At 35.2% G+C, this 26,504-nt stretch overlaps 1 protein-coding gene across 1 annotated transcript; it reads right to left on the bottom strand.

The window, feature by feature from the left end:
* Positions 1 to 790: 790 nt before the first annotated feature.
* Positions 791 to 25,723, bottom strand: LOC145613896 (uncharacterized). The gene is made up of 3 exons (XM_081668934.1): positions 25,676 to 25,723; positions 1,945 to 2,446; positions 791 to 1,503 (listed from the first exon to the last, which is right to left on the bottom strand). Exons 1-3 carry the CDS (start codon positions 25,721 to 25,723, stop codon positions 791 to 793), a joined length of 1,263 nt encoding a protein of 420 aa, XP_081525060.1.
* Between the last annotated feature and the right edge of the window lie 781 nt (positions 25,724 to 26,504).

Here is a 26,504-nt window from a genome sequence, read left to right as displayed (position 1 = left end):
ACTTTGTAATCTTTTTCAACAAGGTAACAAAATTGACCTTCTGACGAACTATGTCCAAAAGTTGAAAGAACATCTCAGGTAAGTCAGGATTATTGTTCAATTCACTTTTAGCATGTGCACCCAATCCTAAATCCTTAACCTTAGAGTCAACTTCTTCTTCAAAATAAAGGGAGCAAAAATTTGTTACCTCCTCGATTAGGTAGGCATTACAAATTGAGGCTTCCACTCGCGCTTTATTACCCACTTTCCTCTTTAAATGGTATAAAAACCTATAATAAAAAATGCTAAGTATCTTCAACTTAATTTTTAAAAAAAGAAAGTAAAAGATGAATTTTATATAATTACCTCTCAAAAGGGTACATCCACCTATATTGAACCGGCCCACCAATTTTTGCCTCATATGGCAAATAAATAGGAAGATGCTCCATACTATTAAAAAAACCAGGCGGAAATATTCTCTCTAATTTGCAAATAATTTCAGGAATATTTTCTTCCAATCGCACCATGTCAGTAATTTTTAAGGTGGTGGCACAAAGATCTCTAAAAAATTGGCTCAACTCAGTAATAACATTCCACACATTTAAGGGTAACAAGTCTTTAAATACCGCTGGTAGCAATCGTTGCATAAAAACATGACAATCATGACTTTTCATACCGAATAGCTTACACTCCTTTAAATCAACGCATCTACCTAAATTAGAAGCATATCCATCAGGAAACTTAAATTTCTTCACCCATTCACAAATAAGTTTCCTTTTCTCTTTAGGTAACACAAAAGGAGCATTCGGTTTTAAAGTCCGTTTTTCCCCTTTACTATTAACAACATCTTGCGCCTCCAATTTCGTCGTTTACAATACTCCCCCAAGTCTCTTCTTGCTTTCACATTGTCTTTATTTTTACCCTTAACATCCATTACAGTGTGAAAGACATTATCAAATACATTATTTTCAATGTGCATAATATCAAGATTGTGGCGTATCAAAAGCTTGCTCCAATATGGAAGCTCCCAAAAGACGCTTTGCTTTGTCCAATGGTGGAACTTTCCATATCCTTCTGCCTCGTAATCATCACCCCTTATTTGCTCAACAGTTTTTGGAAATAAAGATACTCGATTCCAAATGTCCTCACCACTCATTCGTGGTGGTGGGGAATCATTCTCAACTCTGTCTTTAAAAAAAGCACTCTTATTTTTTCGAAAATTATCATCATGGGGTACAAACTGACGGTGACAATCAAACCAACTTTGTTTTCCACCATTTTTAAGAGTGAAAGCCTTAGTGTTTTCCATACAATATGGGCAAGCTAATCTAACCGACGTGGTCCATCCTGAAAGCATGCCATAAGCCGGAAAATCACTAATAGTCCAAAGCAATGCAGCCTTCAATTGAAAATTTTGTTTTTGCGAGATGTCGTAAGTCGGTAACGCAACCTCCCGTAATTGCTTTAACTCTTCAATAAGAGGTTGCAAGTACACATCGAGATTCCCTTTAGGATTCTTTGGACCTGGAATTATCAAACTTAGAAACATAAAAGGTTTCTTCATGCACAATTTAGGTGGAAGAATATAAGGAGTTAAAATGACGGGCCAACAAGAATATTTCCAACCTGTCTTTCCAAATGGTGAAAATCCGTCGGTACAAAGACCTAGTCGGACATTTCTAGGCTCCGCAGCAAAAGAAGGGTACTCGTTATCTAGGTGTTTCCACGCCTCTCCATCACTTGGATGAGACATAAGGCCATGAACTCGAGGATTATCTTTATGCCACCTCATCTGCTCCGCAGTAGATCTTGTTGCGTATAATCTTTGTAATCTCGGGCCTATAGGAAAGTAAATAAGAGCACTATGAGGAGAATTGTTGCCACTTTCTCTAAGTGTCTTATAACGACTTCCTTTGCAATATAGACATTCTTTTAGATCTTTGTGTTCCTTCCAAAATAACATACATCCATTTGGACATACATGAATCTTTTGGTGCAGAAGTTCTAGTCCTTCAAGCAATTTTTTAGTCTTGTAAAAACTATTTGTCATCTTGTTTTCATCTGGGCACATGTCTTTCATTAAGGAAGCAACACCATCTATAGCTTTATGTGGAATATTATACTCGCACTTGATGTTTGCCATCCTTGCAGCAGCAGACAATACAGACAACTTGCAGCCATCATACAATTGCTCTTCCGCTGCCTTCAACATGTCAAAGAACTTCTTGTAACTAGCATGTGGCTCTTCTTCAATATTTTCTAAACCACCTTCTAGTCCAAAGGCATCTAATACCATGTTTCCATATGGGTTCAATGCATCCTCGGTGGATATGGAGCTGCTACTTTGGGATTCTCTTTGGAAGTGCAGTTCACCATGAAAAACCCATTGGAAATAGTTAGGCAAAAAACCATGCCTATAGAGATGCTCCTTAATGGTATCAAGATCTTGATAAGGAATATTTAGACACTATGCACATGGACATTTCATCACACCATCTATCACGACATTGTCTTGTGTGGTAGCAAATTGATGGGAGAAGAAACGGTAGGTCGTTGGGCTACCTCCCCACCCAATCAAACAATATTTATAAACTCAACAAACCCCTATAAAAGTATAGTAATAAGTCGAGGTTGAACCCAAAGGAATGGAAATTGAATGTCTATTGTCTAATGTTAAGCTACTCCGAAGTCAAGTGCGGGGTTTATGGTAAGAACTAAAGCTAAAGCTTATCAATGCAATGAACTTGTATAAAATCAAATGTAAAGACACTAGGGGAATGGATCCACATGTAATTGCAATAGAGAAGGGTGTAGACACCCATTTGTGTCTCCCCAAAACCAAACCCAGTGATGAATACTTGTCACGTCAAACCATAATCGAATGAGGTGAAAGTGTGAAAAGTCAAGTGTTGCGGTTAGTTTTTATTAAAATCCTTCTTTCTGTTTCCGAAAACCCACTCTATTTTATAAAAACGTCCAAACCAGTTTAGTTTGGTCCATGATAAGGGTCCAATAATGGTGTAGTTGGATGGGGCTCAAAAATACCTTTCCAACGATATATTATAAGCCCAATTCCGATGAATAATGAGGAAGTTATGGCCAAAATACTAAACTGGGCCCAAACCGGATTTTACCTACGACTCAATGATCATGTGGAGGGTCCAAGGGTTTAATCCAATTCATAAACTAATTAGGATTGATTAGAATCTTCTATAAGTTTCTAAAATATCTTAATTATCCTTTTTTTAAAAGATAAGATCATGGAATTTGATTTGAATATAAACTTTCCTTTTTATAAAACTTTCCTCTTTAAAAACTTTCCTAATTCTATTCGGATTTAAACATGTTCAAAGATAGTCAGATTTTATTTTCGTGCCTCATATTTCTTATCCAAATTTTATATGGCTGGATAGATCTTGAAAATATCTTTCCAATGATATATTATAAAATTAAATCCGAGCTATAACGAAAAAGATATGAAAAGAATACGAAACTCTATCCAAAACTAACACCGTCCTACTATTTCGGCCATATATTTTTATCTACAAAAGATTTTAATCTGATTCTAATTGCATTAGAAAGTAGACTTGAAGCGCTTTCCAACGACATATTATATGACTTATTCGGACTTCTGGATCAAAAGATATGATAAAAACAAAATTCGCAAAAACTGCTGTCTACGAGTTTTATTTGATTTGAATTCGGATTTCTTTTCTTATTCTTCGACCTTCTCTTTTTTCTTATAAATAGAGGTCTTATCTCCCCTTTTTTATTCATCAACTTCTCATCAATTCTTACTATCAATTCTCTCTATCAACTTTCATCAACTCTCATCAAGAATTGCTTAATTCTTATTCTTTCTCTCTCTTTCTAAACTACCTTTTTACAAAATACAATATTCCGCATTCACAAGACTTAGAGTCTCTTAGCCAAGTTCGAAGTTACCTTTGCCCTAGACGTGCAAGGTTTGATAATTTCTGAGGGTTTGGTCCAAAACTAGTCAAAACTTTATTTAATTTGATTTCAATTTAATTATTTAATTATTCTTTATTATTTTCATTGAAGTTTAATAACTTGTGTATTTTGTTATTAGAAAGAGGTACGAGGCTTCAAAGTAAGTAGATTAGCTTACTCCCTATTTTATTAACAATGTAGAAAACATGCTTATTATTGTTTAATTCCTAGTATCATGTAGGGATGTTATTTATGCTTTCTAGTATCATGTTTAGGGTGACTTTAATCGTTTCTAATATCATGTTATCATGTTAGTACCATGTTAGGTTTAAAGCTTTGATCTTTATTGTTTAGTGACATGCTAGGATTTGTTATTAATCGTGTTAGTATCATGCCTAGGATCTTGCTATTATTATCAAGCTTTATCATGCCCTATCATGCTATTATCATCATTATTGTTTCTTATTATTATGTTGCTTGATATATTGTTATTGCTTGATCACGCCTTTTATGATTGTTAAAGGGAATTTGTACTTGAAATCACGCTTAATAAGATAATTATTAATTTGGTTTAGGCTAATGTGATTTTAACTCAAGTGATCGCCAATAATAGTCTTATTTGTGCATTGATATTCAACCAACATAGATAAACAGGTTAGGTTCAATATGATGTTTGTATGTTATTCGAAAAGCGCACATGAATACGAGCAGAACAAAGTAGAGGCCTATTTTATAGGGCGGGTCCTTTCTTTTGTAGATTGAGTTCGTACCCTCATCCCCGGACCCTGTTTGGTTCAAGATCTTATGGAGTTGATGGTCCTTTTGGATTGTCTTTTGGGTTTACAAGTTCCTAAAACTTGTTGGCGACTCTTTTGCTCTCTTTTCTTTCCCTTTGGAACGCCACCGTACTTAAGTGTATGATCACAGTGGGGTTCAAGTTTGGGATCATAATGCTTGAAATATTCCCTACAGTTTTTGGCGACTCCACTGGGGAGGATATCTATTTATATTCCTGAAATTTATTTTGGCAATTATTTAGAATGAGCGGATGAGACTGGAAAAATTCTAAGTATTTCATGTGCGTGATTTGATTAACATTATTGTCATATGCATCAAAAGGTTCTCATGGGAGAGCCCCATGAGTCAATCCCTAGGAATTTTACACGTAGGAAATTTGAGAAATATCTTTCATGACTTGAATCGAAAAAACGATGCGAAATCTGGAAAATTCGAAGAACACAGAAACTTGCCAAGGCATGAAGGAACTAGCGTCTAGAAAACAGGGCTTGTCGCCCGTAAAAAGTTTCTGTCGCTTGGCGACAGAGGCTTTTTTGCGGCGACAGTCCCTGTAGTCTGGCGCCAAGTTCTTCCAATACCGAGCCAGGGGTCTGCCTTCTTGTTTTGACCATTTCTAGCATTGTTGGCTCGATTTTACTTATTGATTGAGTCCTTTTCTCACTTTTCTGAACCCATATGTCTTCTACATATGGATATAACCCTCTGGGGGTTCCTGCTTCACATGCCCAATGTAATATCCCACTATCATGTGCAAAGTTCAAATTCGGGTACGTGCAAAGTTTGTGAATCCACCAACCCATGGAGTTGAGTTCAATTTCATCACGAACTCGCGGAATCCTGTCCATTCGCTCCAACCCTCACGGTAGGCTTGTGTGCAATGCATATGGATTCATAACCATGGACCTTTTTGACTTAACCCATATCCTTGAACTTTAGAGAACTAGAGCCATGGTTAGGTTGCAAACTCATCATATTGTGACTATGTGAACTACTTGTGCATCCTTGCTTGTACATATTATATATGTGTTAACCGTTTGTTTAACTTGTGGTCAAATCTAAATAAACTAACCATTGACTAAAGGACTTTGTTTAATTAATTAATTAATTAATTAATTTGAACTAATGAACAAGCCTAAAGTCGGGTCATAGTTCCTTTGAGTCAACCCACATCTTTATTCCCGTATACTGCACATGTGTCAACTTGTTTTGGGCATATCCGGAGTTCTAGGAAGAACCACGAGTCGTATAACCTATGGATCTGTAGCCCCGAGTTTTATCTCTAATTAGGCGCTGGTTTCGTCCCAATCAGAGTCACAGATTAAAAGTTATGACTAAAATACCACAGCCTGTCCAGTTTAATGCACATACGTGAAGTCTTAACTTAGTCTTTACTTGAGTCTAGTCACATAGTCTAGCCACATGGTCATGACACAAGTCTTAACATGTCACTTACACTCAATATTATTAGCACACACTTTGTATATGTCATCATGACCATGTCTTAGGTTCATGCATGAGTCGATTTTTCCGTCATTTGAGTTAAGGTCCATTCTATTCCTAATTCTTCCATATTTCTTCATCTACATCTTCTTCCTACTCTCCACATACTTTCTTCCATATTTCTCCATCTACATCATCTTCCCACTCTCCACATACTTTCTCCACACATATCATTCCCTTCATTCTTTCATGATCTCTTCCCATCTATGCATGTTAAATCGAGTTTAAGTCATGTGATTGACAATAATAAAAAACAAAAAGAGTAACGATGAGACATAACACAAGACAAGCTTCTCACTAAGATTTCATGCTTTCTTCTTCTTTTTTCAAACCTTTCGCCCATAAGTCTAGCATAGGTACCTTTCATTTTACCCTAGCTTTTACTTTGTAGGACTTTCATTTACTTTTTTCCTTTTAATAAAATGAGCATTTTATTTTCTTGAATATGATCATTGCATTGCATTGCCAAAAAAAAAAAAAAAAAAAAAAAAAATCGCCGAATTAAGCACAAGGTATACCAATGATTTGAGGCACCCCTTATAGCCATGTCATATCATCTTCACCCTTTAAATATATAATCCTTTTTTTGATAAAACACTTTGAGCCTCATCTAACGATAGACCTTTCTTTTTTCAACCTACATCTACTTAACCTTTGGATGGGATGGTGTGTAACTTATGAAATTTACAAATGTGAAAAGCTTGAGTGATCTCAAAAGAATAAAAATAAAAATAAAAAAAAATAAAAGTGTACAAAAGGGCAAGTGTTCCAATGTCTTTGATATGAAAACGTCCAAACCAGTTTAGTTTGGTCCATGATAAGGGTCCAATATTGGTGTAGTTGGATGGGGCTCGAAAATACCTTTCCAACGATATATTATAAGCCCAATTCCGATGAATAATGAGGAAGTTATGGCCAAAATACTAAACTGGGCCCAAACCGGATTTTACCTACGACTCAATGATCATGTGGAGGGTCCAAGGGTTTAATCCTATTCATAAAATAATTAGGATTGATTAGAATCTTCTATAAGTTTTTAAAATATCTTAATTATCCTTTTTTTAAAAGATAAGATCATGGAATTTGATTTGAATATAAACTTTCCTTTTTATAAAACTTTCCTCTTTAAAAACTTTTCTAATTCTATTCGGATTTAAACATGTTCAAAGATAGTCAGATTTTATTTTCGTGCCTCATATTTTTTATCCAAATTTTATATGGCTGGATAGATCTTGAAATTATCTTTCCAATGATATATTATAATATTAAATCCGAGCTATAACGAAAAAGATATGAAAAGAATACGAAACTCTATCCAAAACTGACACCGTCCTACTATTTCGGCCATATATTTTTATCTACAAAAGATTTTAATCTGATCCAAATTGCATTAGAAATTAGACTTCACGATCTTTCCAACGACATATTATATGACTTATTTGTACTTATGGATCAAACGATATGATAAAAACAAAATTCGCAAAAACTGCTGTCTATGAGTTTTATTTGATTTGAATTCGGATTTCTTTTCTTATTCTTCGACCTTCTCTTTTTTCTTATAAATAGAGGTCTTATCTCCCCTTTTTTATTCATCAACTTCTCATCAATTCTTACTATCAATTCTCTCTATCAACTTTCATCAACTCTCATCAAGAATTGCTTAGTTCTTATTCTTTCTCTCTCTTTCTAAACTACCTTTTTACAAAATACAATATTCCGCATTCACAAGACTTAGAGTCTCTTAGCAAAGTTCGAAGTTGCCTTCGCCCTAGACGTGCAAGGTTTGATAATTTCTGAGGGTTTGGTCCAAAACTAGTCAAAACTTTATTTAATTTGATTTCAATTTAATTATTTAATTATTCTTTATTATTTTCATTGAAGTTTACTAACTTGTGTATTTTGTTATTAGAAAGAGGTACGAGGCTTCAAAGTAAGTAGATTAGCTTACTTCCTATTTTATTAACAATGTAGAAAGCATGCTTATTATTGTTTAATTCCTAGTATCATGTAGGGATGTTATTTATGCTTTCTAGTATCATGGTTAGGGTGCCTTTAATCTTTTCTAATATCATGTTATCATGTTAGTACCATGTTAGGTTTAAAGCTTTGATCTTTATTGTTTAGTGACATGCTAGGATTTGTTATTAATCTTGTTAGTATCATGCCTAGGATCTTGCTATTATTATCAAGCTTTATCATGCCCTATCATGCTATTATCATCATTATTGTTTCTTATTATTATGTTGCTTGATATATTGTTATTGCTTGATCACGCCTTTTATGATTGTTAAAGGGAATTTGTACTTGAAATCACGCTTAATAAGATAATTATTAATTTGGTTTAGGCTAATGTGATTTTAACTCAAGTGATCGCCAATAATAGTCTTATTTGTGCATTAATATTCAACCAACATAGATAAACAGGTTAGGTTCAATATGATGTTTGTATGTTATTCGAAAAGCGCACATGAATACGAGCAGAACAAAGTAGTGGCCTCTTTATAGGGCAGGCCCTTTCTTTTGTAAATTGGGTTCGTACCCTCATCCCCGGACCCTGTTTGGTTCAAGACCTTATGGAGTTGATGATCCTTTTGGATTGTCTTTTGGGTTTACAAGTTCCTAAAACTTGTTGGCGACTCTTTTTCTCTCTTTTCTTTCCCTTTGGAACGCCACCGTACTTAAGTGTATGATCACAGTGGGGTTCAAGTTTGGGATCATAATGCTTGAAATATTCCCTACAAAGGGTAATTGGGGAGGTCAAACTAACTAAGTCAAGTGATATGAGGGATGATCAAACATTATATGCATCTAAAAGAGCATACCAAGTTATTCTCCTAGAGGTCTAACTAGCGCCAACTACGCTAAATACTAACTAGGAAACATCACAAGATACCTCAATCGAGAAATTGCAAGTCACTAATCAATGGTCCGTATCAAAGTGAGCTTACAATGCAATCTAGTGGAACAATCAAAGATGGCCAAGCTTCAATCAATTACACACATGCACATAAATCATCAACCAAGTTTAATCACATCATCAACTCCATTAATTATCCCCAAATTACTCTAATCCATCACTCATACATGCTTCACCATTACCCTAGCTAGCAAACTACTCACTAGCCATAGAAATTAAGATCAAAACTACACTAATCATCAATTTCATCATCAACATATTAGAAATCAAAAGATCAAATCCAAAATCAATCAAAATTCAATCAAACTTCAATCAAACATCAAACAATCAACAATAATATGAAAAACAAATGAAATCAACTAAAAACAAACTTATATTGAAATCAAAGATGAAAGATCTTTACAAACTTGATCAAAAGATCAATTACAATGGAGAATTCTTGAACAATCAACCAAAAACCAAGAGTTTTTCTCTCTTCAATCTTGAGTTTCTCTTTCTAAAATTCTAATCAAAAACTAAGATCTAATTGTTGAAAATGGATCCTTGGCCACAAATAGAAGGAAATAACTATATATACAAAGGAGAGGTCGGTTATGACTCCCAAAAATAGACCCACGTCGGTGCGGTCGCACATAGGAGAGAGAAAGGCGGGCACGGAAATCATACCCAGCTGGGTGCGCCAGCACGCGCCTGATGTGCGGCCGCACATCCCTCGTGTGCGCCCGCACCTTGCTGGGTGAACTTCCTCCCTTTTCTTCGTCCTAGCTCATGTGGTGCACACACCAAAGGTCATGGTGATGGGGAACAAAGTAGGTAGCAACTTTCCTTGGTATTTTTGGTGAACACAAGTCATGAAAGGTGCACACACAAGGTCTTGAAGCTTGCACTTTGGGTCCCTCTTAACTTGGAGCTCTTTGCACTAGCATAAGGCATCAAAAGCGATGAAAACCATGGAAAGGAAGCTCGGGAATTCTTGGACAATCGATCATAACCTACAAATAAAAGAGAAAAAGCAAATAAAAGGGAAAAACAACAAATAAACTAGAAAATGCACAAAATAGAGAAACTAACTAAGAAAAGCATAAAATGAAGAAATTAAGAGTAAAACTAAGGAAAACTAAAGAAAAGAGTTATAAAATGAAATGAAATTCATCCAAAAAGAGATCAAATGAGTGCCATAAATGTCACTCATCACAAATGTAATAAATTCATTGACCATTTCAGCAAAGGTTGGACTAAGGAATTTTCCTTCTAACCGTTTAAACATCCATGCTCGATCCTCCCTCATTATGTAGCAGTTTCACTAAAAAATAAATGATACAAAAAGCATAGACAAAGTAAGTAAAGCAATTAGAATAATGACATTCTTTTAGGTCATTTAACTATTTAAGGTCATCAAAATGAAAATTATTGTTACCAATTAACATCATATGAGAAGAAGCGTTCCCATTTTCTACACGCTCTTTCTAATAAACTTAAAAAGGCTTGATTCATGTTTAATATATGTATTTATAAATTCCTAAGAAAAGAAATCACAAAAAAAAAGCATGTTATAAGGTTTTAAGGTCTTGTAGAACCAAAATCAAGCAAATTCGGCCGAAATGGGAGGAAGCGTTCCCATTTTCTACATGCTCCTTCTAATGAACTTATAAAGGCTTGAATAATGTCAAATATATGTATTTGTAACTGCCTAAACAAATAAATAACAAAGAGAAAGAATTTTATAAGGTTTTAAGGTCTGGTAGAACCGAAATAAAGCAAATTCAGGCAAAATGAGAAGAAGTGTTCTCATTTTCTACATGCACTTTCTAATGAACTTGAAAAGGCTTGATTCATGTCAAATATATGTATTTATAACTTTACAACAAAAGAAATCACAAAAACAAAGGATGTTATAAGGTTTTAAGGTCTTGTACAACCAAAATCAACCAAATTCGGCCCAAATAGGAAGAAACGTTCCCGTTTTCTACATGCTCTTTCTAATGAACTTATAAAGGCTTGAATCATGTCACATATATGTATTACTAACTTCCTAAGCATAGAAATCACTAAGACAAAGCAAGTTATAAGGTTTTAAGGTCTGGTAGAACCGAAATCAAGCAAATTCGGGCAAAATGAGAAGAAGCATTCTCATTTTCTACATGCTCTTTATAATGAACTTGAAAAGGCTTGATTCATGTCAAATATATGTATTTATAACTTCCTAACAAAAGAAATCACAAAAACAAACCAATTTATAAGGTTTTAAGGTCTTGTAGAACCAAAATCAAGCAAATTTGGGCAAAATAGTAAGAAGCATTTTCATTTTCTACATGCTCTTTCTAATGAACTAAAAAAAACTTGAATAATGTTAAATATATGTATTTAAAATTCCTAATCATAGAAATAACAAAAACAAAGCAAGTTATAAGGTTTTAAGGAATGGTAGAACCGAAATCAAGCAAATTCGAGCAAAATAGGAAGAAGCACCCATTTTTTACATGCTCTTTCTAATGAACTTGAAAAGGCTTTATTCATGTCAAATATATGTATTAATAACTTCAAAACAAAAGAAATCACATAAACAAAGGATGTTATAAGGTTTTAAGGTCTTGTAGAACCAAAATCAACCAAATTCACCCCAAATGGTAAAAAGCGCTCCCATTTTCTACATGCTCTTTCTAATGAACTTATAAAGGCTTGAATCAAGTCAAATATATGCATTTGTAACTGCCTAAGCATAGAAATTACTAAGATAAAGCAAGTTATAAGGTTCTATGGTCTGGTAGAACCGAAATCAAGCAAATTCGGGAAAAATGAGAAGAAGCGTTCCCATTTTCTACATGATCTTTCTAATGAACTTGAAAAGATTTGATTAATGTCAAATGTATCTATTTATAACATGCTAAGAAAATAAATCACAAAAACAAAGCATTTTATAAGGTTTTAAGGTCATGTAGAGCCAAAATCAAGCAAATTCGGCCAAAATGGGAAGAAGCATTCCCATTTTCTACATGCTCTTTCTAATGTACTTGAAAAGGCTTGAGTCATGTCAAATATATGTATTCATAACTTCCTCAAAAAAGAATTCACAAAAACAAAGAAATTCATAAGTTTTTAAGGTCTTGTCGAACCAAAATCAAGCAAATTCGGGCAAAATAGTAAGAAGCATTCCCATTTTCTACATGCTCTTTCTAATGAACTCATAAAATAATATATATTTATTTATCACCTTCGTTTTATTGCTAAAAGTGATTGAGCGATTATTAATTCCTTCTAATATTTCTTTTGTATGGAACAAGATGACTTATTTTCGTTTTATTTATTACAAGATATTATGTAAATTACTTCAATGACTCTTAATAAATTAGCAACAATTTATAACACAACTTGTTTCTAATGGCAACAAATTAAAATTTGATGTCATTTAAGCAACAAATAGTAAAACAAGTGTCTCCAATAGCAACAACTAGAAATTTTGTTGCCAAACGTTTTGTAAAATGGCATTGTTAAATGACAACAAATAAAAAATCTGTTGTCATCTAGCAATAATAATGAGACGGATAATTTCTAATAGGAACAATTCAAAAATTTGTTGCCTCAATTTGTTTCTAAATAGCTACAAATAAAAAATTAGTTGTCAAAATTTAATGAAATCTAGCAACAACTAGTAAGAAAACTTGTTTTCAATAGCAACAAAAAAGAGATATATGAGTCAAATGCATTCAACAAAGGTAATTGGGTCAAATGAAAGTCAAACACATTCATACAAAGCTTTTTGAATCAAATAAAACTCAAATGCATTCAACAAAGCTAATTTAGTCAAATGAAAGTCAAACAAACTCTAACAAAGCTTTTTGAATCAAATGAAAGTAAAATGCATTCAACAAAGCTAATTGAGTCAAATGAAAGTCAAACACATTCAAACAAAGCTGTTTGAATCAAATGAAAGTCAAATACATTCAACAAAGACAATTAAGTCAAATGAAAGTCAAACACATTCAAACAAAGCTTTTTGAATCAAATGAAAGTCAAATGCATTCAACAAAGATAATTGAGTCAAATAAAAGTCAAACACATTCAAACAAAGCTTTTTGAATCAAATGAAAGTCAAATGCATTCAACATAGCTTTTTGACTCAAATGAAAGTCAAACACATTCAAACAAAGCCTTTTGAATCAGATGAAAGTCAAATGCATTTAACAAAGCTTTTTGACTTAAATGAAAGTCAAACACATTCAAACAAAGCTTTTTGAATCAAATGAAAGTCAAATGCATTCAACAATGCTAATTAAGTCAAATGAAAGTCAAACATATTAAAACTAAGCTTTTTGAATCAAATAAATGTAAAGACGGCTAATTTCTAATAAGAACAATTCAAAAATTTGTTGCCTCGATTTTTTTCAAAATCGCTACAAATAAAAAATTAGTTGTCGGAATTTGTTGATATATGGAAGCAAGACAAAATTTGATGAAATCTAGCAACAACTAGTAAGACAACCTGTTTTCACTAGCAACAAAAAAGAGATATATTAAAGTCAAATGCTTTCAACAAAGGTAATTAGGTTAAATGAAAGTCAAACACATTCATATAAAGCTTTTTGAATCAAATAAAACTCAAATGCTTTCAGTCTAGTTAATTGAGTCAAATGAAAGTCAAACACATTCAACAACGCTTTTTGAATGAAATGAAAATCAAATACATTCAACAAAGACAATTGAGTCAAATGAAAGTCAAACACATTCAAACAAAGCATTTTGAATCAAGTTAAAGTCAAATGCATTTAACAAATATAATTGAGTCAAATGAAAGTCAAACACATTCAAACAAAGCTTTTGAATAAAATGAAAGTCAAATGCATTCAACAAAGATAATTAACTCAAATGAAAGTCAAACACATTTAAACAAAGCTTTTTGAATCAAATGAAAGTCAAATGCATTCAACATAGCTTTTTGACTCAAATGAAAGTCAAACACATTCAAACAAAGCATTTTGAATCAAATGAAAGTCAAATGCATTCAACAAAGCTTTTTGATTCAAATGAAAGTCAAACACATTCAAACAAAGCTTTTTGAATCAAATGAAAGTCAAATGCATTCAACAAAGCAAATTGAGTCAAATGAAATTCAAACACATTCAAACAAAGCTTTTTCAATCAAATGAATGTAAAATGCAACAACTAGTAAGACGGCTAATTTCTAATAGGAACAATTCAAAAATTTGTTGCCTCTATTTGTTTCAAAATCGCCACAAATAAAAAATTAGTTGCTAGAATTTGTTGATATATAGAAGCAAGACAATATTTGATGAAATCTAGCAACAACTAGTAAGATAACTTGTTTTCAATAGCAATAAAAAAGAGATATATTGAATCAAATGAAAGTCAAATGCATTCAACAAAGTTAATTGGGTCAAATACAAAGGTAATTGGGTTAAATTAAAGTCAAACACATTCATACAAAGCTTTTTGAATCAAATAAAACTCAAATGCATTCAACAAAGCTGATTGAGTCAAATGAAAGTCAAACACATTCAACAACGCTTTTTGAATCAAATGAAAGTCAAATTCATTAAACAAAGACAATTGAGTCAAATGAAAGTCAAACATATTCAAACAAAGCTTTTTCAATCAAATGAAAGTCAAATGCATTCAACATAGCTTTTTGACTCAAATGAAAGTCAAATACATTCAAACAAAGCTTTTTGAATCAAATGAAAGTCAAATGCATTCAACAAAGCTTTTTGACTCAAATGAAAGTCCAACACATTCAAACAAAGCTTTTAGAATCAAATGAAAGTCAAATGCATTCAACAAAGCAAATTGAGTCAAATGAAAGTCAAACACATTCAAACAAAGCTTTTTCAATCAAATGAATGTAAAATGCAACAACTAGTAAGACGGCTAGTTTCTAATAGGAACAATTCAAAAATTTGTTGCCTCAATTTGTTTCAAAATCGCCACAAATAAAAAATTAGTTGTCAGAATTTGTTGATATATGGAAACAAGACAAAATTTGATGAAATCTAGCAACAACTAGTAAGACAACTTGTTTTCAATAGCAACAAAAAAGAGATATATTGAATCAAATGAAAGTCAAATGCAATCAACAAAGGCAATTGGGTCAAATAAAAATAAAACACATTCATACAAAGCTTTTTGAATCAAATAAAACTCAAATGCATTCAACAAAGCTAATTGAGTCAAATGAAAGTCAAACACATTCAACAACGCTTTTTGAATCAAATGAAAGTCAAATACATTCAAACAAAGCTTTTTGAATCAAATGAAAGTCAAATGCATTCAACAAAGATAATTGAGTCAAATGAAAGTCTAACACATTCAAACAAAGCTTTTTGAACCAAATGAAAGTCAAATGCACTCAACATAGCTTTTTAACTCAAATGAAAGTCAAACACATTCAAACAAAGCTTTTTGAATCAAATAAAACTCAAATGCTTTCAGTAAAGCTAATTGAGTCAAATGAAAGTCAAACACATTCAACAACACTTTTTAAATCAAATGAAAGTCAAATACATTCAACAAAGATAATTGAGTCAAATGAAAGTCAAACACATTCAAACAAAGCTTTTGAATTAAATGAAAGTCAAATGCATTCAACAAAGATAATTGAGTCAAATGAAAGTCAAACACATTCAAACATAGCTTTTTGAATCAAATGAAATTCAAATGAATTCAACATAGCTTTTTGACTCAAATGAAAGTCAAACACATTCAAACAAAGCTTTTTGAATCAAAAGAAAGTAAAATACATTCAACAAAGCTTTTTGACTCAAATGAATGTCAAACACATTCAAACAAAGCTTTTTGAATTAAATAAAAGTCAAATGCATTCAACAAAGAAAATTAAGTCAAATAAAAGTCAAACACATTCAAACAAAGTTTTTTCAATCAAATGAATGTTAATGCAACAACTAGTAAGACGGCTAATTTCTAATAGGAACAATTCAAAAATTTGTTGCCTCAATTTGTTTCAAAATCGCTACAAATAAAAAATTAGTTGTCATAATTTGTTGATATATGGAAACAAGACAAAATTTGATGAAATCTAGCAACAACTAGTAAGACAACCTGTTTTCACTAGCAACAAAAAAGAGATATATAGAATCAAATGAAAGTCAAATGCATTCAACAAAAGTAATTGGGTCAGATGAAAGTCAAACACATTCATACAAAGCTTTTTGAATCAAATAAAACTCAAATGCATTCAAAAAAGGTAATTAAGTCAAATGAAAGCCAAACGCATTCAACAACGCTTTTTGAATCAAATGAAAGTCAAATACATTTAACAAAGACAGTTGAGTCAAATGAAAGTCAAACACATTCAAACAAAGCTTTTTGAATCAAATGAAAGTCAAATGCATTCAACAAATATAATTGAGTCAAATGAAAGTCAAATATATTCAAACAAAGCTTTTTGAATAAAATGAAAGTCAAATGCATTCAACAAAGCTTTTTGACTCAAATGAAAGTCAAACACATTCAAACAAAGCTTTTAGAATCAATTGAAAGTCAAATGCATTCAACAAAGCAAATTGAGTCCAATGAAAGTCAAACACATTCAAACAAAGCTTTTTCAATCAAATGAATGTAAAATGCAACAACTAGTAAGACGGCTAATTTCTAATAGGAACAATTCAAAAATTTGTTGCCTCAATTTGTTTCAAAATCGCCACAAAAAAAAATTAGTTGTCAGAATTTGTTGATATATGGAAACAAGACAAAATTTGATGAAATCTAGCAACAACTAGTAAGACAACTTGTTTTCAATAGCAAAAAAAAAGAGATATATTGAATCAAATGAAAGTCAAATGCATTCAACAAAGGTAATTGGGTCAAATAAAAATAAAACACATTCAAACAAAGCTTTTTCAATCAAATAAAACTCAAATGCATTCAACAAAGCTAATTGAGTCAAATGAAAGTCAAACACATTCAACAACGCTTTTTGAATCAAATGAAAGTCAAATACATTCAACCAAGGCAATTGAGTCAAATGAAAGTCAAACACATTCAAACAAAGCTTTTTGAATCAAATGAAAGTCAAATGCATTCAACAAAGATAATTGAGTCAAATGAAAGTCTAACACATTCCAACAAAGCTTTTTGAATCAAATGAAAGTCAAATGCACTAAACATAGCTTTTTAACTCAAATGAAAGTCAAACACATTCAGACAAAGCTTTTTGAATCAAATAAAACTCAAATGCTTTCAGTAAAGCTAATTGAGTCAAATGAAAGTCAAACATATTCAACAACGCTTTTTAAATCAAATGAAAGTCAAATACATTCAACAAAGACAATTAAGTCAAATGAAAGTCAAACACATTCAAACAAAGCTTTTGAACTAAATGAAAGTCAAATGCATTCAACAAAGAAAATTGAGTCAAATGAAAGTCAAACACATTCAAACAAAGCTTTTTGAATCAAATGAAGTTCAAATGCATTCAACATAGCTTTTTGACTCAAATGAAAGTCAAACACATTCAAACAAAGCTTTTTGAATCAAAAGAAAGTCAAATACATTCAACAAACCTTTTTGACTCAAATGAATGTCAAACACATTCAAACAAAGCTTTTTGAATCAAATGAATGTCAAATGCATTCAACAAAGCAAATTAAGTCAAATAAAAGTCAAAAACATTCAAACAAAGTTTTTTCAATCAAATGAATGTTAATGCAACAACTAGTAAGATGGCTAATTTCTAATAGGAACAATTCAAAAATTTGTTGCCTCAATTTGTTTCAAAATCGCTACAAATAAAAAATTAGTTGTCATAATTTGTTGATATATGGAAACAAGACAAAATTTGATGTAATCTAGCAACAACTAGTAAGACAACCTGTTTTCACTAGCAACAATAAAGAGATATATAGAATCAAATGAAAGTCAAATGCATTCAACAAAGGTAATTGGGTCAGATGAAAGTCAAACACATTCATACAAAGCTTTTTGAATCAAATAAAACTCAAATGCATTCAACAAAGCTAATTGAGTCAAATGAAAGCCAAACGCATTCAACAACGCTTTTTGAATCAAATGAAAGTCAAATACATTTAACAAAGACAGTTGAGTCAAATGAAAGTCAAACACATTCAAACAAAGCTTTTTGAATCAAATGAAAGTCAAATGCATTCAACAAAGATGATTGAGTCAAATAAAAGTCAAACACATTCAAACAAAGCTTTTTGAATCAAATGAAAGTCAAATGCACTCAACATAGCTTTTTAACTAAAATGAAAGTCAAACACATTCAAACAAAGCTTTTTGAATCAAATGAAAGTTAAATGCATTCAACAAAGCTTTTTGACTTAAATGAAAGTCAATCACATTCAAACAAAGCTTTTTGAATCAAATAAAAGTCAAATGCATTCAACAATGCTAATTGACTCAAATGAAAGTCAAACATATTCAAACTAAGCTTTTTGAATCAAATGAATGTAAAGACGGCTAATTTCTAATAAGAACAATTCAAAAATTTGTTGCCTCAATTTGTTTCAAAATCTCTACAAATGAAAGTCAAATGCATTCAACAAAGGTAATTAGGTCAAATGAAAGTCAAACACATTCATACAAAGCTTTTTGAATCAAATAAAACTCAAATGCTTTCAGCAAAGCTAATTGAGTCAAATAAAAGTCAAACACATTCAACAACGCTTTTTGAATCAAATTAAAGTCAAATACATTCAACGAAGACAATTGAGTCAAATGAAAGTCAAACACATTCAAACAAAGCTTTTTGAATCAAATGAAAGTCAAATGCATTCAACAAAGATAATTGAGTCAAATGAAAGTCAAACACTGTTATACCCCGTATTTTCATACTTATTTTCTAATTAATTAATTATGAATTATTTTATAAAAAGGGTATTTTAGTAAAATCGTTAATAGGAGCCAAATAATATTTGAATTTTAGCGCCAGATATAAGTATTTAATAATTTGAATAATTAATTATTTTCGGATTTCTAAATTAATTATACAGGTTTAATTATTTTATTTTAGGTTAATCCGTATTTTATTATACTAACTATTTCAAGAGATCAATAAATAAAAATAATTGTGAAACGTGATTTGATCATGTTTTAAAGAATGATTGTTATCTCTTTAGTTTGTTAATTATTATATTTTAAATTAACCTCTAATTATCTTCTTCATTATCTCATTTTGTTCCTATCTTACTTCTCCCAACCATATGTATATCCATTTAAATTTTCTTATCTTTTAACCCAACTATTAATCTAGACTTAATTTGATTCAAGTACCTTAACAACCCCAAAAACTTATCGCATTTTCTAGTAATCATATCACACCTTAATCTCTATCCTTTCAACACCCTCAACACTATAAATAGACCCTTAATTCTTCCCATTCATTCACACTAATTCTCTATTTTTCTTCTCCTCTTTTTACACAAATCATCCCGTTTATCTTTGAAGCCAATTTTCGGGCACTTCTAGTTAGTTTTTGGGGTACTGACGTTTCACAGAAGATTGTTCCTCTCGAAATATGCTTCAGGTTAGGCTCAAAAATCACCCAATTCAGAGTTAAATCAAAGGAGTTATAGCCTCTGCAAGTTCTGCCTATTCTTTCCAACGCAAATCCAATTCTTCTCTTTTCCTTGGTTTCTTATCTTTTCTTATTCTCTTCACTTATTCAATTATTATTATTATTATTATTATTATTATTATTATTATTATTATTATTATTATTATTATTATTATTATTATTATTATTATTATTATTATTATTATGGGGGATTTATAAATAATTATCATGAGTAGTTTTAATTATATTTTGAAAGGTTCATGTACATATAGTTAGGAGGTTTTAATTATTTTTGATTATTTGTTAACCTTATATTGATTAAGGTTATATGTTTTCAAAAAAAAAAAAAGGTTATATTTATTTGTAGGGTGTGTTCAATCAAGGTTCTTGAGATTCTTTTTGTGTGGTCATTCTAGCAAGGATCAAGGTACGTATAGGTGGCTAGGTCCTTTACATAATTTTTTTTTTTAATGCGTGTTTTGGTATTGTTTGTTTTAACGATTGTTTGAATAAATGTATGAATATTTAAGTTAACGATTTTCAAGATGAGTTAAAATGTATAATTTTACGATTAAAGGTTTGATCTTGAATAGGTGTTGTTTTGGGGTTTTTTGTACGTACCCGAATGGAGGGTGTGCACGTCCCTTGGGAGACAGATCCGCAATGCAACACTCGAACGGCCCGGACACCTGCAAAACTACGGACCCCGGGAGGGCCAGAGGTCCGCCTCCGACGATCAAGTTAGTGATCGAAGTAATGTATTTTAGAGAGAGAAAGTAGAGAGAAGGGAGAGTAATTGTGGGGGTCATTGCCCTGGGAGAGAGAATTGGATCCCTTGAAACTGATGTAAAGATCAGTATTTATAGAGCATTGGGATATGTGCCTCTTAGGTTATTTAACCTAAGTAGATTAGCTTCCCACCATTTTACGGTTTCTAGGGTTGTGGGCTTAGAGCCCATTTTCACCCTTCTATCATTGAGTGACACGTGTCATGCTCTAATTGGCTCATTGAGCGCTTAGTTTGCGGACAGATGTCGCGGTGGCATTGGTCCACATATAGGGGGTATTTTTACCCCAAACATTAGCCCCTCGAAAGGGGTAATGTCTCTTTTAAGAGGAATTACTCCTTTCGAAATCGAGGCTTTATTTTCCGCTTGTTCAAAAGCTCTATGGGCGGCAAATGTCTAGTTCAATAAAAGAGAGATTTGATTAACTTGGAAAATTTGATACCTTAAAGGGTATGATATTTTCTAAGTTAATCAATCATAATAATGATTGCCGCCTGAACTAGACAGATGACGACTTTTATTTCTTTTAGCCCCACTATGGTGGTCATATGACCTTTGGGTGACTTAGAATATTTTTGAGACGTTTGACATCCCATAAGGCAGGAGGCGAACGACCGCCTGGGGCAGGAGGCAAATGGCCGCCTGGGGGCAGGAGATAAATGGCCGCCTAACTTTTCATAGGGTAGGAAGCGAATGCCGACTAGGGGCAGGAGGCAAGTGGCCGCCTGACTTTTCATAGGGTAGGAAGCGAATGCCGCCTAGGGGCAGGAGGCAAATGGCCGCCTGACTTTACATAGGGTAGGAAGCGAATGCCGCCTGGGGGCAGGAGGCAAATGGCCGCCTGACTTTTCATAGGGTAGGAAGAGAATGCCGCCTGGGGGCAGGAGGCAAATGGCCGCCTGGGGTGTTTGTAGTCCAATTATACTTTCAATGTCCTTTTACCCCATTGGGAGAACTTGTATAATTTCAGAAGGTAATCTAGGTTAGAACTTTGGTCGGTCACCGGCTGATGTCTTTTGGACATCCGGGTCTCGAAGACTTGGTCGTTCTTTAGATTACCCAGTTCAGGTGGCTATGAGTTAACCAATGAGGTCTTTCAATTTTTTCCGCCTGCATGCGTACGTAAAGCAAACGATAGAGTGCTTTCTGCGACGATTGCACCCGGAGGGGTGTCGCCGGACGCCATATTTCACATTGGAGCAGGCGAATTTACAAAAATGTATAACCATCCGGCCATTGGCCTCATGTCTTTTTCAAGACAGTTATATAGCAATTGTACAACTCTTTTTGCCCCAATCGGGAGAGTCCGTGCAATTTGGAATGAAAAGCCTAAGTAAGAACTTCGGTCGGTCACCGACTGATGTCTGAGGACATCCGGTGTTCCGAAAACTTGGTCGTTCTTTTAGACTGTTCTGGTCAGACGGCTATGGATGGGCCGATTCTGCCGTCCAATTGTGGCCGCCTGCATTGGTACGTAGAGTAAGCAGGTTGGCTTCTCTCTGCGACGATTGCATCCGGAGGGGTGTCGCCGGACGCGATATTTCACATTGGAGCAGGCGAATTTGTGAAAAAAGCAGCCATCCGGCCATTAGCCTCTGGTCTAGGTTGAGACCGGCTGTATAGCCACTAAGCGGTTTTGTGCTTAGCTTAATTATCTGGCCATTGGGCGCATGTCACTTGGACGTTGAATTTGCTACTAAGTTTCAAACTTAGTTTATTATCCGGCCATTGGCCTCATGTCACTTGGACGTTAATTTAGCTACTAAGTTTCAAACTTAGTTTATTATCCGGCCATTGGCCTCGCGTCACTTGGACGTTAATTTAGCTACTAAGTTTCAAACTTAGTTTATTATCTGGCCATTGGCCTCACGTCACTTGGACGTTAATTTAGCTACTAAGTTTCAAACTTAGTTTATTATTGGTGTTTGGACGGTCCGTCAGATTATATTGAAATTCAATCAATGAATTAATAATAACAATTATAATAATAACAATAATAATGAAGATTGTCATTACTATATTAATGCATTAATACTATTGGAGGGAATCAAAACAAATCATATTGTTACCTCCATTATTCAACCGGATTTAATTGATGAACAAATCACTCACTGCAGCCGGTCCTTATTGAGCCATAATGCAACCCCACAGCCAGGAAGATTAGATAAGCAAAGCAGCCCCTACAGCACATACAGCCGGCCTTGATTGAGGAACAAAGTAGCCATGACATCCGGCTTTGAGCTTTGAACAAAGCAGCCCCTGCGGTTGGGCTTGAGTATGAACCAAGCAGCCCACAGCCGCTTGAATTAATGAACGAAGCATCCATACAGCCGGCTTGAGAATGCACGAAGCAGCCCTTACAGCCGGCTTTGAGGGTGATTAAAGCAACCACTTATATGAAGCACATACTAGCCACGCGGCCGGCTTTAATAAAAGAACAGAGCAGGCCCTACAACCGGACTTTAGTTGAAGCAGGATGCAGCCCCACATTCGGCATAATCGGGAACAAAACAGCCCTGCAGCCGCCTTGATTGTGATCACCAGCCGTCACCTTTTATAGTGGTAACCGGCTGCTTTAATACGAGTCGGCATTTTTGCCGCTTGGATTGGAGCAACTTGGGCTGGCTGTGTGCTTCAATCAAGAATAGTACAAGGGGTAGCAATATATACAGACGGCATTTTGCCACACACCCCTTGCCGCTTGTATCGCACTTCTTACATGAGTACATGTTTGGAAGATAATTGAATTATTAATGTTTATGATAGTATCAATCATAATGCCGCCTAACTTGATGCTACTTTGCTAAGAACTTGCAACCAGCTTTCTTGTTAGCCAACCGTGGTGGGGTTTTAGCTTATTCTTATCATCAAAATAAAAGAGTGCTTGAGTGGGCTTAAATTCATGCGGCACCTTTTTGCTCTCATGCAAATTATAATGTCAGCTAGCTCATACCAAACCACTTGGCAGTTGCGTGTTTGTATGCAAGATGGCTTGCTGTCAATACTAACAAATGACATTTATTGCCGCCTGTGCTAACTCACAAGTTCTCAAAGGTTGGTCGGCTTTGGGATGTCAAGCAACTGATCTTGAAAAACGAGCTTTGATCACTGACTATACAAACGGCTCTTTATACCGTACGCATATTTCCATAATAATGATGCACAAAGCACCCGGATTTAATTGGTGAACAAGGCAGCCACGCAGCCGGCTTTGAAGATTTAAAAGCAGCCCCGCAGCCGGGCTTGACGAAGAACAAAACATCCCATAGCCGGGCTTTTTGAAGGACAAGGCAACCTCTAGAGCCGGACTTAAATTGAGGCACAAAGCAGCCCCTGCAGTCGGCTTTTGTGATGAGCAAAGCTGCCACTACAGTCGGGGTAAATTGGCGAGGGAAGATGCTCATACAAGCGGGATAAATTGATGAGCGTGGATGCCCATACAGCCGACTTATGTGACGAGCCAAGCTGCCACTACAACCGGGCTTGAGGATGCACAAAGTAGCCCGACATCAATGCCGTTTAGGCACAACCGGCTTCGATGTCGTTTGTCCGCCTCAAGAAAACTCCAAGCAAGCTATCGAGTGAGTTGTATTTATTCTCATTATATAACAACAAGTTCTATACATGACAGCAAATTTGTTGTCGAAGTGCCGTATGTGGCTTGTAATCTTCAAATATGCTACACATGTATATTATATACTAAGTGTTGCACTCTTTTCTTCTTCCTCCAAAATGATCATGTAGTCAGGCGGCTTTTCCACCTAAACGATCAGTTTTTTCTTTTCTTTTTTTTTTTAAAATCATAATAATGATAAATATTGACTTTAACAACACTCATGTGGCCATGCCTTCATGAGACTCTTGTTGTTAGTGTCTAGCAGCTTCCACATGAACTCATTCGGTCGGCATTAATACCGCCTGACCATTATACTCCCAAAGAGATATATACAAGTGGCGAGGCTTTTTTAAAGGCTCATATAGCCGCCTATCTCTACTTGTACATGTGAGCTTCAACGATAATACAACCTGTTTAGGGTAATTTTACCCCGCCATGTGGCCCAATTAGAGGGAGACACGTGTCAGCCCGGGGATGGTCCAAAATGGACCTATCCCTGCTTGACACGTGTCATCCCAGATATTTGGGGGAAAAATGTCGGCCTTCAGGCCTAAATCCCGAGAATGCCGCAATGCGGCGCAGCTCATCATTGATTAGGGTTCTGTGACCTAATCAGGGGCACAAATCCCAAGGACCCTATAAATAGGGAGGTTCCCCTCTTTTGGAGGGCACGTTTTTCCATTTATTGCAAACTGTCCCTTTGATAGAGACAACAGAGCTAGAAATCCTAGCAGATCCCCACCTAAATTTCCGCACCTTTTTCTCTCCTTTCAAGTTACTAACTTGATCGTCGGAGGCGGAGCACCAACCAACAGGTGTCTCCGTTTGTCTTGCAGGTACAGGCCGCTCCGGACCAGTCTTCGAGCTGTAACTCTCCCGAGGGACAAAAACACCCAAAACATTTGGCGCCGTCTGTGGGGAAAGTACCTCAAGATGGTTCAAAGTTCTGTACCAATTCTCAATTCTACCTCTCTACGTCCGGGTACTCAGACGGGTAACCCAGACGACTTGCAACCGGTTATTCAGCCGGAAGGGTTTGAAATCCCTCAGCCTCCACCTCAGCCTCAGCCAGAGGTATTCACTGAGGAGGAGGAAGAAGAAGAAGACAATGATGTGGAGACCTACATATCTAAAGATGACTCCCTCATCTCTAAGTCCATTCGTTCCAGGGATCAACTAGAGCGAAATGTAGACCAGGCGGGCCCAAGCAGGCGCCCACCTGGAAGGCCAGAAGGGGAAACCCAGAAGGCCAAAGGTCAAGCCCCAGTCACCCGAGATGAGCTCATGAAATTCATGGCCTTTTTCAAAGGTGAAATCAAGGCCATGATCAACCAAAACAAGGCAGGCTCTAGCAAGAGTCAGCCGGCTAAAAAGACTCACAATGATGGGAAGAAGAAGAAGCCGGTCAAGGACAGGCAGCCAACTCCTCATCCAAAGGAGAAGGCAGCCGCAAAACTTGACTGGTCTAAGATTCTGATGCCTCGGCGACCCCAGCCGGAGGCCAAGAAGACGTCTACCTTCGATGCTAGAGAAGTCATCAATCGAAGGAGGCAGCAGCAGTCTGAGTTAGCTTCTACCTCCAGCTTTCCAGACAGCTTCAAGGAAGCTTCTGCAAGGAATTCCATGTCTTTGCATGAGAGTCGGACAAGCAGTAAATCCGTCAACACCGAACCTCAGCTGATGATAGGGTCTATGCCATACGCACCCCAGGCGCAATATGGGCAATATCGCCTCCAATTCATGCAGCCACCTCCATTTGGAGGTCAGGCGGCATATACCCCTGCCCAGCCTCTAGACTGGCAGCTCCGGCTAATAAGGCTAGGCGAACAGCCGTCTGCCTTTGCAGCCAATATAACCGAGGCGGCTCAGCCGACCAAGGTTAAGAATGTGTTGGTGGGCACCTATGATGGTACCACCAACCTAGAAGACAACCTGATGGCATATACCAACCTCATGTGCTTACAGGGTTGGGACGATGCCACCTGGTGTCGATGTTTCCCGGCTACACTGAAGGGCATAGCCCAGCAGTGGTTTGGCAACTTACCAGCCAGCTCTATTGATTGCTTCAAGAAGCTAGCCTTCTTGTTTGCCACCAACTTCTCAATGAACATCCCTGCTAAGAAAACGAGCCTTGATTTGAGCACCGTTAAGCAGGGAGAGAGAGAAGGGCTACGCTCATATGTCAGGCGCTTCAACCTGGTCAGAATACAGATCCAGGGACTGTCTGACGAGGTAGCTTTCACAGACTTTTTCAAGGGTCTGAAGGACAGGTCGGCTTTTAAGTTCGACCTTGTTCGAAAAGGGGCATTTACACTACAGGCGGCCCTGAGGGAGGCGGAGAGCTACATACAAGCTATCGACCTCTGCTCGCCTGGTAGCCAGTCAGACTCCAAGAAGTCTGACAAA

Source organism: Chenopodium album, chromosome 25 (genome assembly GCF_948465745.1).
Source record: "Chenopodium album chromosome 25, dcCheAlbu1.1, whole genome shotgun sequence".
Classification (NCBI taxonomy): domain Eukaryota; kingdom Viridiplantae; phylum Streptophyta; class Magnoliopsida; order Caryophyllales; family Amaranthaceae; genus Chenopodium; species Chenopodium album.
The sequence above is the reverse complement of the archived record's forward strand: the minus strand, read 5'-3'. Positions and strand labels throughout refer to the sequence as shown.

What these genes read in the sequence shown, in the direction of transcription:
- LOC145613896 (XM_081668934.1), bottom strand. Translation starts at nt 25,723, where the DNA reads ATGGAATTCCTTGCAGAAGCTTCCTTGAAGCTGTCTGGAAAGCTGGAG. An exon ending in AGCTGTCTGGAAAGCTGGAG is followed by an intron (nt 2,447 to 25,675) that starts GTAGAAGCTAAC and finishes CCATGTGCATAG; the next exon opens with TGTCTAAATATTCCTTATCA. An exon ending in TCATGTATGTCCAAATGGAT is followed by an intron (nt 1,504 to 1,944) that starts GTATGTTATTTT and finishes TGATAATTCCAG; the next exon opens with GTCCAAAGAATCCTAAAGGG.